General features: G+C 42.5%; 1 protein-coding gene across 3 annotated transcripts; it reads left to right on the forward strand.

Annotated features, from left to right (window-relative positions):
• Nucleotides 1-4: 4 nt before the first annotated feature.
• Nucleotides 5-6,716, forward strand: slc66a1 (solute carrier family 66 member 1). 3 transcript variants are annotated; one of them, XM_076742099.1, is made up of 8 exons: nt 5-29; nt 1,917-2,110; nt 2,199-2,328; nt 2,777-2,864; nt 3,322-3,476; nt 3,584-3,676; nt 4,389-4,574; nt 5,280-6,716. In XM_076742099.1, exons 2-8 carry the CDS (start codon nt 1,920-1,922, stop codon nt 5,364-5,366), a joined length of 930 nt encoding a protein of 309 aa, XP_076598214.1. In that variant the 5' UTR covers nt 5-29; nt 1,917-1,919; the 3' UTR covers nt 5,367-6,716. The 3 variants fall into 3 exon arrangements, with proteins under 3 accessions (XP_076598214.1, XP_076598212.1, XP_076598213.1); XM_076742097.1 differs by lacking the exon at nt 5-29 and adding an exon at nt 1,169-1,275 and having other exon boundaries at nt 1,914-2,110; XM_076742098.1 differs by lacking the exon at nt 5-29 and adding an exon at nt 1,185-1,275.
• The last annotated feature ends 4,402 nt before the right edge of the window (nt 6,717-11,118 follow it).

The following is an 11,118-nucleotide window of genomic DNA, read 5'->3' on the forward strand; positions in this document are numbered from 1 at the left end:
CTGACGTCGGCCTTAACCGTCTTTACCAGGTAGGGGTTGTTTTCTGTGGATATTTGTGTTTGGCTCAGGTGTATACAATGTTGTCCTAACGATTCATTTTCTCGTTTTCCCACCTTGAACGATTCAGGTGTCACACAAAGTAAAATTGACTTTATCAGCTTTTTTTTCCCCCCTTCAAATTAAGATAATCAGGACAAGTCGTTAAGATGAAAGTAACCTATGTTTTATTGTGATAGCGACAATGAGTCGTCTACATATAACAAAAGAGTCACTGTCACTGTTGAATGATTTCTACAGGCAGCTAACGACCTCTCTGAAGTTCACTGAGTGAACACATTTGCATACAAGCCCGTTTTGCATACAGTTTGCACTTGTGGGCCCGATTATCACAGGTGTACTGTTTTTCACGGCTGCACACTAAAATGAAAGCTAGTTGAAGAATGTATGAGGCCTCAGGACTAATGACGGCTCACGACTAATGACTGAATTATCACGTGGAACCAAATAATCCAATTTAACAAGGTATGTAGATATGTGATGAGGGTATGTGAAATGTGTGAGCACTGGGACATCGTTTGGCATCGCTGAATTGTCCCAGTTCCACGGAAAAGTGACATTAACATGAAAGCATACCACTAGCTTGTTCCACAGGCTTAATACATCTTTTATAACTGAACCGTGTCGACCTGAGACTGGTGTTTCTCCTGAGCTGTGTGAAGCAGATAGTTTCCCTCTTAACCTTCAAAATCGTAACAAATCCTTATAGAGAAATGAATATGCCTGCACAGTCATTTTGTTCCATAAATCTAATTTTCTGATAATCATGATGACAGTATATAAACTGAGACATAACCGGATGCAAAAAGTGAAAGGGGGGGTTTTCTTACCAATTTGCCCCCACACTTCTCTTTTAGGCTTAAACTCACTCACTCTTAAACTCACAATGTGTTACAATTTATTTCTCACAACTTCTGCGTCTGCCACAAATTTTAAACCCATGCTTGGGTATGTAATTGCTATTAAATGGGCGAAATATACTTTGCCGGAGTCCGGGTCAAGTGAAACTTTTATTTTGAAGGCCTGACTGATTTGTTTTGGAGCTCACGAACCACTAGTCACGTGCGGATTTGCTGCAGTGACGTTTCAGCCCGACGACCAATCAACTCACGGACACAAACCTAACTTGTTTATTACCTGCTTCCGTGTTTTCTCCCCAGTCTCGGGGAGGTTTTTTGTTCCGTTCACGGCTTTGTCGACATGTCAGCGGCCTCACAGGCAAGATACATTTCCTCTATTCATTTCCAGTGTATTAGTGTGTAACGTTTTCGACATAATTTATGCCAGTAAAATAAACGCCACAGACGTTTAGTCGAGTATTTGGTATTTGCTATTGTCATGGCTAACTAGCTAAGTGGGTAACATAATTTGTTTTTTTTATTCTCTGGTTTCTGTTCTGTTCTGTTCATGTGTGGAAAAAAAAGTTTTCTACCGTAGCCAAATATATAAATGTGGCTAAACAAACACACACAATAATTCACCAGCCACTGTCTTGATTTAATCAGCGGAATGCGAGTCTAAACAGACTGTTTTGATGTCGAACTGTTCAACAACCTTTGACCCCGCCAGGACCGTGATAACTGGAAAACTACGGTCTGTCGACATTTGCGGTCCATATGCGATCCTCTGTCTGATATTTATGTGGCTGTTTCGAGTGTGATGAAACCGCCATGGTACATACCTGTACCATGTGGTTAGGATATTTCTGCCATTTTCATTTGATGGTTTCCTGAAAACAAGAGACAAAGATGGAAATGAGCGCAAATGTAAACATTGCTTATAGGCTGGCTACGGGGAAGGATAGTGACATTATGTTTTAATAAACTGGAAATTTACGGAGGCGTTTCTCTCTTCAGCAGAATATGCGGACAGATGGAGTCATCACATCGGGTCCCCTTGAGTGGACTACTGAGGGAAACTTCACTTCCCTGTGCCCTAATGGATCCGTATGGGTTTGGGAAGGTCTTGGGGAATGTGCCCAGGATGCGAGGGACATGGCCAGCATCTACCTAGGTCTCCTGTCCATCCTCTGCTTCATGGTGTCTTCACTTCCGTGAGTGTTTGTGTTGGTGTCTCTTGGTGAAAATGCTCTTTTATATAAACATCATGTATAATTATGTTTTGTTTTTTTCTGGTTGTAGTCAGTATTACAGTTCATGCAAAACAGGGAATATGGACAGCGCCCTCTCCATTTGGTTCTTGCTGCTGTGGTTGGGAGGTGACACCTGCAATCTGGTGGGCTCGTTCTTGGCAGACCAGCTTCCGCTTCAGGTGACTTGCAGTGATATGGTGATTGCCTCAGTGTAAGGGTGTTTCCCTGCAACTAACAACACTGAAGCTAGAAATGATATTTTTTGATAATCTCTTTGGTCTATAAAATGTCAAAAGCAAATGACAAATGCTCATTAGATGCTATGAAAACCTGGAATTGTCTTTTTTTTTTTTTCATTCAAAGAAGAAGTATGGGTCATCTCATGCTCTGACGAAAAAGCAAACAAATTGTCACATTTTTAGTGTGATGATCAATGTGTTAATCAATGATCTAGATGATTAGTTGGTTATTCTAATTGTTATTGATCACTTTTCTGGCATTTGACTAATCATGTCAAGTCATGATACAAGTAGTCTTTTAGAGTGATTTTCATTGCAATGACTGTTTGTGAGAAGATAATCTCATTTTTCGTGACTTGTTTTGTGTGTCTCTCTCCCTCTCTTTCAGACATATACAGCTGTTTATTATGTTTTAGCTGACTTGGTGATGCTGGGCATGTACTTTTACTACAAGTTAAGGAACAAAGTGGTTGAAAGTGAGTTTGTTTTTGTTTGTTTTGCAACTTAATTTTCTAAATGATTTTGTACTGTATGAGTTTCATTGCCTTATTTGCATCCTACTGCCTCAGTTGGTATCCTACACATAGGACTTTGTCAACAGATGGGATAGAAATGAGTAACCTCAAAAATGTCTTTTATCCCCAAGTGAGAACTGCAGCCATAGTCTTTGTTTATTTCTAAGATCTGTCTTACCTGACAAAGCTCCCGAACGAACAAGCTTATGTCAGTGCAGATGAGCAATGGTCCAGCACTGGTCCAGACAGAGGAAGAGGGTAATCCCTGTCCCCTGTAATGATGTCACCACATGCCTCATGTTGCTGTGGTGTTTGTTCCTTTATGGTTGACCTTTGACACAGTAACCTTGTGTGGAGGAATGTGCAGAGGTGTTTTTTCCAGTACCAATGATGAATCCAGGTGTTGTCTCTTCTCCAGGCAGGAGGGTTTTGCATGTGGTCGGTGTAGCCTGTGTCCTCGGCTTCACCACAAGCCTCACCCACCTCCCCGGGTTAGGCACCCAACAGGAAATAATTCCTTCTGGGTTCAGAAGTCGGGCCTTGCTCGCAACCTCTGACGTCAGCGGTATCAGGGTGAGTCCTATTCATTTGTTTAAGTAATGACCTGAGGTAGGTGAAATAAATATGTCTGGATTTTTTTTTGCTGGTGTAACTCTGTGTCGGCCTCTCTTTCACTCCAGGCCTTTACCCCTAAAGAGATTATTGGTTTCTCCATTGGCTCGGTGTCGTCAGTGCTCTACCTCTGTTCCAGACTTCCCCAGATGTACACCAATGTGAGTATGACAAAGTGGGTCCTACAGCAAATGTTTAGTTTCCTCAGTAGTTTTGGCTGCATTCTATAAGAGGTACATGGATACATGGATATTTAATTAGAACAAGTATCCTCATTGTAATGTTACTTTGGCATCATGGTATAGTGCAAACTTTCAGATTAGAATTGTTCCACTTTTTATTTTCTAATTGCAGTTTATTCCTCATTACACTAATGTTGGTAAAACTACATCCAATTTCATACATCCAAGTTCTAAATGTTCAAATTTATTCAGTACTTTAGTATCCAGATGAAAAACAGAGTCCAATGTCAGGTATCAGGTACCCACGGGTAGCCAGCGTTTAACATGATGAACGAGTTCAGAATTTACATATTTAAAATAGCAAGTGTGGTTAAAGTTAATCAGATGAGGAGGTGCCGCATGTGAAATAATAGTAACAATAATGGACAAATAAGTAGTAAAGGCATTACTGTACTGCTTTGATGCATGTTTATATAACGTGAAAAAAGTATGTCAAAGTGAAAGAGGCAAAATTCATTGAAGCTGAAAACCAAGCCAATATGATGCACTGACAGCATGGCTGATTGCCTCTGCCGTCTGCAGTGGTGGAACATATGTGGTGGCTATGTAAAACATCTTCTATTAAAAAAAAGCAAACAAAAATTTTTTTGTTCATCTCACTTCCCCTCCCGTCTTCTCATTTCTCCCTCAGTTCAAGAGGAAGTCGACAGAGGGAGTGTCTTACTTCCTGTTCGCACTAGTCATCCTGGGAAACACCACATACGGCCTGAGCGTCCTGCTGAAGAACCCTGATGAGGGCCAGGGCGAGAGCAGCTACCTGATCCATCACTTGCCCTGGCTCATTGGCAGCCTCGGGACCCTCTCATTAGACCTCATTGTATCCTTTAAAGAAATTAAATGCAGCTGGGCCTCTGGGCTCTCCTTAATCCCATATACACGCTACATTTGAAGCAGTGCTGAGCTTGTAGACAGGACACTGCATGTGTGGGAAGAGTTAGATCAGATGATGAATACCACTCTCATATTTCTTCTGTAAATATGAGGCTACAGACAGTAGACAGTTAGAATAAGATAAGCATAAGCTAAGCTAACTGTAGCAGCCAATAGAGACGTCACAACCTGGACAAAACGCTGTTCAACATGTAATCCCACTTCAAAACCACTTTGATCTTCGCATGCAGTGAGCAAACAAGCTACAACATGTTAATTAGTGAGCTTTTAACTTTGGACAGAGCTGTCTGTTTCCCCTGCTTCCAGTCGTTATGCTAAGCTAAGATAACATCTGGCTGTAGCTTCATGTTTAATGGACAGGCATGAGAGAGTTCGCAACTTTGTGGTTCTCAACAGGAAGGTTTATTTCCCAAAACATCAAGCCTCATCAAATGCTCATATACCCGGTGACCAACCAGTACTGCTATGCTGGAATTACAGTCTGTGTTTCAGTTTTGCTAGATCGCCTAAATGGAACTTTATTTAGGAACGTGAACAACATGTTAACACAACACAAAGTAAAGTAATGAATGTGTTAAACTAGTTTTTGATGCAGGACTCCACCAACAATTTCCTTAACGCTGTGGTTCAGATCTCCGTCCAGTTCATGATTTACCGCAAAGCTAAGGTGGAGGTGGCTGACGGCCGCGATGAGACGACGCCTCTGATCGGGAGCTAAACCAACGCACCAGGAGTGTGCTGGTGGGACATGAGCAGACACTCGCTTCCAGTGAACCCTCAGAAACTTATTTCTACCAAAATCAGGATGAACATTGTATTTTATTTTGATTTTATAGTTTTATTTATTATGCTCTTGTTTTAGATGTCAACAATGTGTTTTTATCTGCAATAGCATTGTGACTGATGATGTTCTTCACGTGGGTTCAGCTGCAGTGATGTGATTTGCGCTGCTCGTAATGTTCAACAATTAAAGGGACGATCGAGGGATTTCAGGTGTCCGACACGGACGGATACTCCTCCTGTCAACCTGAACCCCATCTCCGGATCTTAGGTCCCAACCTTAATTTGATGTCAGACCTCGTATAGATGTCAGAAACCTGCTGGCGGGAGTGACCAGACCACACAGAGGTTTCTCTGACAGGTTCTTATTCCAGGGTTTTTAAGATGCCAAATACTTTGACAGTTGTGACACTGATCACGTGATGAAGCCCTGTCTGTGTTCAGTGTTGAACACCTGTAAGATAAATCTTTCGTTTCTTTGGGCCTGAGCGATGTGTCCGATTGGGGAGGAAAAGAAGAAATGTTTTTACATGTGTAAATTGTACTTAGTCATTTTTTAATTCATGTTTACACCAAGTGTCTGTATTTTTCAAATACAGGCTCTTGACTTGTTTTATTTGCACTGGTGTTAAAAGTCACATCACTTGAAAGGACAGTTCATCTCAAAATCCAGAATATTTTTAATTTTTTTCCCCTCCCACCTGCAGTGCTAATTATCCACCTAGATTGTTTTGGTCTGAGTTGCTGAGTTCTGGAGATATTGGGACCAAAAATTACATTTGAAAAGCTCAACAGCAGTGTCTCTTCCCAGAAGTCGTGAAGAGAATCCACAGACCTTGTTGTGAGCAGTTTCTTGTAGGAACTATTTTCTTTCCACCAAACTACACCCAGCAATGGTATCACTGTGCAGGGGGAAGCGTGCGTCTCCTTGTGGACGAGAGGCTCGTCTTGTGACCACTAATGGACTCCTCCTCGGCTGAGCTGTAAAATAATCTCCACGAGCTAGCAGTGTCACACTAGAGTTAGGGGAGGAGGTGGCGTCTCGACAGCTGATACCTCCAGAACTCGGCCACTCACACCAAAACAATAGCACTGCAGGTGAGAGCGAGAAAATGCGGTTTTGATTTTGGGGTGAACTTTCCCTTTAACACCTATTTTCACTACCATGTTCTTTTTTTTTTCATTCTTACTGTTTTGCACGCACAACACAAATTGATTTTATACTTTGGGAATTGTTCAGTATGTTTGGTGGGTCAGTGTACTGTAAGAATTAAACAAATGAAAGCCACTTTTTCTCTGCTCTTGATTCTGGGTGAAGGATTGATTGAGTCATTTAGGATTGTCCCAGTTTCCTTCATAATGGTGTTTCACTTTCTTTTTCCTTCCTCTGATGTATTCATTTTTCTTGAAACTGCTCCTCTTGAGGAGAAAAGCTGTGGGGGCTCCTCCTCCCCTACAGTTTACTCTTCAACTCCCACTTTTTTTGGAGGTCAAGGCCTGCTCTTGGCCTTGATGTTGACCTTTGACCCTTTGCCTTCACTGACCTCAACCCCCAGCGACTGTGTTTGACCTGCTCCTGGGAGGCCTTGACAGCCGTGTTGTTTTTCTTCATTAGCAGATTCACACTGGCCTCTCAGTTGCGCCCTCCTCCCTCACAGCACCCACGCACACAACTTCGCCTCACTATTAAACATAATGCAGTCACGCACACTCCAAGCAGTAAGGGCCCACCCACTGAGGAGACAAGGTCAATACAGAAAATATCAAGGGTTCAGTAAGTGTGTGTGTTTGTGTGTGTGTGTTTGGGGGTGGAGGTGTGCGGTTGTGAAACAGTGGCAGAGAGATTGTTAAGCGGGTTGGGGAGTTAGCAGGAAGAGCCAGTGATAGGGAGCATCCATCCATCACAAGGGATGAACAAGAAGCTGTTTATAAACACTCTATACTGGGAATTTCTTAATGAGACGATTCCAGTTCCTACGAGCAGGCCAGGAATAAGGGGTCCTCTGTGACTCTGAGGTTGCCTGTTCAAATCCCTAGTGCGACCAAGAGGCCCTTGGGAAATTTTCTGCTTAATATTTCCCAGTATTACACAGAGACAAACATTACCTTCAAATGCTGCTGTTCTCCAACTTTGTATGTCCTTTGTTGTCCCAGATCTTCCCCACGAAATGTCTGAATTATTTCATTCTTTATTATTTATTTATATATTTCTCACCACTGACAGACAAGAGAACATTTACAAGAAAAGATGTTTGGTCAAGTTCCTGCAGCTCAAACACACATCAAGAGCAACTGTCTCATTTGAAAGTTTCTGTTTACTCTGTGCGTGCGTGCGTGCGTGCGTGCGTGCGTGCGTGCGTGCGTGCGTGCGTGCGTGTGACTGAGGATGGAGGCTGGGCTGGAGCCAACTTTACAAAAAGTGAGACAGTTGGACAAAACAAGAGGACGACAGGACGCAGCAGGAAGGCTCCCACCATCAACGGTGAGTCCACAGCCTCCTAATTAACACAACTGTAACTTTAACAGAACTGCTCTGAAGTCAGCGCTTTGTTGTTTTGTGATCTCTGACCTCAGCATGTCTGCATGTACAGTCCTGTGTTCTGAATCAGTCTGATCAGAACGACTTAAAAGTTGGGGGATTTAACATCACATTTTATAAATCCTCTGCTGGGCAAGATTCAAAATTCAACACTTTATTGCCATTTCAATGCAGCTGATAGGAATGTGTTCGGGTGCGCTCACAGAAAACAAGACACCTAAAGACAGCATGACCGAGGGGAGGGCATAAAATAAAAACCAGCTCCAGGACGGATGCTGTTAGCACTGTGCTTCTTCCTGGACCTTTCAAAGAAGGAAGAAATTAAGAAGATGATTAGTCAGGTGGGACGAATCCTTCTTCTATTGCCCAGCAGCGTACATTGTCAGCGAGGACTGGTCACCCATAACCTCAGGTTTCTGATGCAGTTCACACCGACTCGTTAAGGTTAGAGGTGTTAATATGCTGGTCAGACTTTACATGCTGCATTAAGTCGGGTACTGTTTGAGTAAGGAATTCAGTGTATTTGCTTGCATCAGAATACATACCCTCGATATCAAAATAGACAAAACAGCACAGAAGAGCATGAGCAAACAACATAGTTTAAAAGTCCAATCTCACAATAACCTCTACAGATCGGAGGAAATGCTTTCAAACAAATACTTTAAGCAGACATGACTGCCTTTGGACAATTTACATTCCTTCTCATGATAGCCAAATACCCCCCAGACCACACTCACTCGCATACGCTCAAACATAAGTTATGGACTTTACTCATGAATACTGGGGCCACTTTAATGTAAGCGTCAGTTTCCTGCGAGGATCAGTAAACAGTCCGGGCCATTATCGAGCTGCAGCTACCAGCCAGCAGCCCTCTGATAAAGAGAGGATCAGGCCACATGGAGAGAACGTCCTGGACAGGATTTATGATGTGCTGAATATATCTCCAGGCTTGTGCTGTGAGTGATTCAGGACTAATGAGTTTAGGGCTTTGCACATACAATCAGTTTGTTCTTTGGTCTGAACCACAGAGGAGAAGTTGACATAGTTGACCTGTGTTACCGGGAAATGACTTGGCTCCAGTTCTCTGGCGTTCATTTCAGCGTATCAATTCCTTTTTCGTGCACACTTTTCAGGATTCTTGGTGCAAAGAAAACAAGCTAATGGCGTGATTACTCCAGAGTCCAGCTGAACTAACCGTGCTTGATGTGAACGTGGCCTAAAAGTCTTCTCCCTCCTTCTCCCTCCTCCTCTCTTCTTCTTTCATGACAATCATCTCTCATGGGGTGAGCCCTCAGAGTCAGGCCTGTGTCCAACAATGTGTCCAACAGTGTGACACCTCCAGAAGATCCATGGCAACATTTGCACGCACTCAGATATTGTCCCTATTGTTTAGTGTCACTCTCAGCAGTGCTGCCTGCTCTCTATCCTCCTTCCATTCCCCAGAGGTCAAACATAGTGGGAGCTGATGCCTTGTTTTGTCACATATGTTGGGACGTGACAACAGAAATAACAACAGACCAACTCTTCTTTAGCAATGGATTCATGACATTCCACAAACTACCAGTCTCTTATTTGTCCATGATACACAACACTTACAGAGATGAGTCAGTGTGTGGGTGTCAAAGAACTGCTGATAGGTCCATTTTTAAGCTGTTTCCATGAATTGAGCTATGCTCATAGAATGTAATGAATGTCTAATTTAGACTAATGCCCAGACTCTCAGCTTAAATCATTTAACTATACAAGTTGACTTAATCTAACCATGTGGGACCTTTCTAGAAACTCAGGTCAACACAGTGAAACGAGGCATAAAGGGCAGATTATTTTAGTAATGTTAAGAAAATGATGCCTGAGTGAAGAAAATCAAACAAGTTGGTTTGAATTACAATAAAGTGACTTGATGTTACCTTGCAGTTTTTTTTAGCCATGCTAGCCGCAATCTAGGTGATCCCCTGATGTTCAGTGTAGCGCCACCATGAGGTTTTTGAGGTTAGTGAAATAACTTAAATGGATTGCCATTCATGGTGCCCAGAGGATGAACCCTAGGGACTCTGGTGATCCCCTGCTCGCCCCACCATATGTTGAAAATTGTGTTGTTTTTTTTTCCATGAAATGTCTCAACAACTATTGGATGGCCATGAAATTTGCAACAGAAATTCCCGCCTCCCTCAGGATGACTTATAATAACTTTGGTGGTCCAATGATTTTCCTTCTGGCACCATCATGACGTCAGAGTTTTTATTTGTCCAATACTTTGGTTTATGGCCAAATATATGCAAAACAAATCTAATTCCCATCATCCTCAGCTGTGCGTTGTTCGGTGCTCATTAGCAAATTCTAGCATGGTAACATAAACTAAGATGGTGAACATGGTAAATATTATAGCTGCTAAACAGCAGACTGTTAGCGCTGTCATTGTGAGCGTATTTATCTACAATGCTGACATTAGCATTCAGCTCAAAGCACTGCAAGCACTTTTATTTTTTAAATTCATCCAGCGTATTTATGACACTTTATGTCCCTCAATAGTTCATTTTCTGCAAATTTGTCTATCAAGTTTTCATACTTAAGTTTTCTTTGTTCTTTTAGTTCTAACTTCTAAAAGCTGATCTTTCTGAATCCAGCGACCACCTCGCAAAATTCAGATGTTTGTGTGGTTGTAGATCACAAAACAAGTTAGCGCGTCCTAACTTTCCGACACATCAGACACAGTGTCTTCTGCTGCTATTTATTTACTCTCTTTTAGTTTGTGCTTTTCCCTTAAATGAAACAGTGTTGTCATCGTACACTGTGATCACATGTGATGTGTACCAATTTACCCTTTGGACACTATCCTCAAAGGGAAAACACAGTGTAACGAGCAACAGAATTCCTGTGTCATTTGTCACTGAGATCGATCGTGGTCACTCCGATGAAGGCTACGGCGTCAGTGAGTGCGCTTGGCTCTTCTGTAACCCTCTGCTGTCCACTGGCCACTGCTGGTTCCCATAATGAGTCAGTCAAAGGGATGATATGCGGGTGGGAGGGCGCCATTAATCCTTAGTAAGCATGCTGCATGTCAAACGGCCCTGCTCTGAGATTTACAGGCCAGTGTTGAGGTCACTCCTCAAGTTCGGGCCTCGACTCCTTTCGCTTTGCCCCGGCCTGGTTA

The sequence above is a fragment of the Chaetodon auriga genome, chromosome 10 (assembly GCF_051107435.1).
Source record: "Chaetodon auriga isolate fChaAug3 chromosome 10, fChaAug3.hap1, whole genome shotgun sequence".
Lineage (NCBI taxonomy): Eukaryota > Metazoa > Chordata > Actinopteri > Chaetodontiformes > Chaetodontidae > Chaetodon > Chaetodon auriga.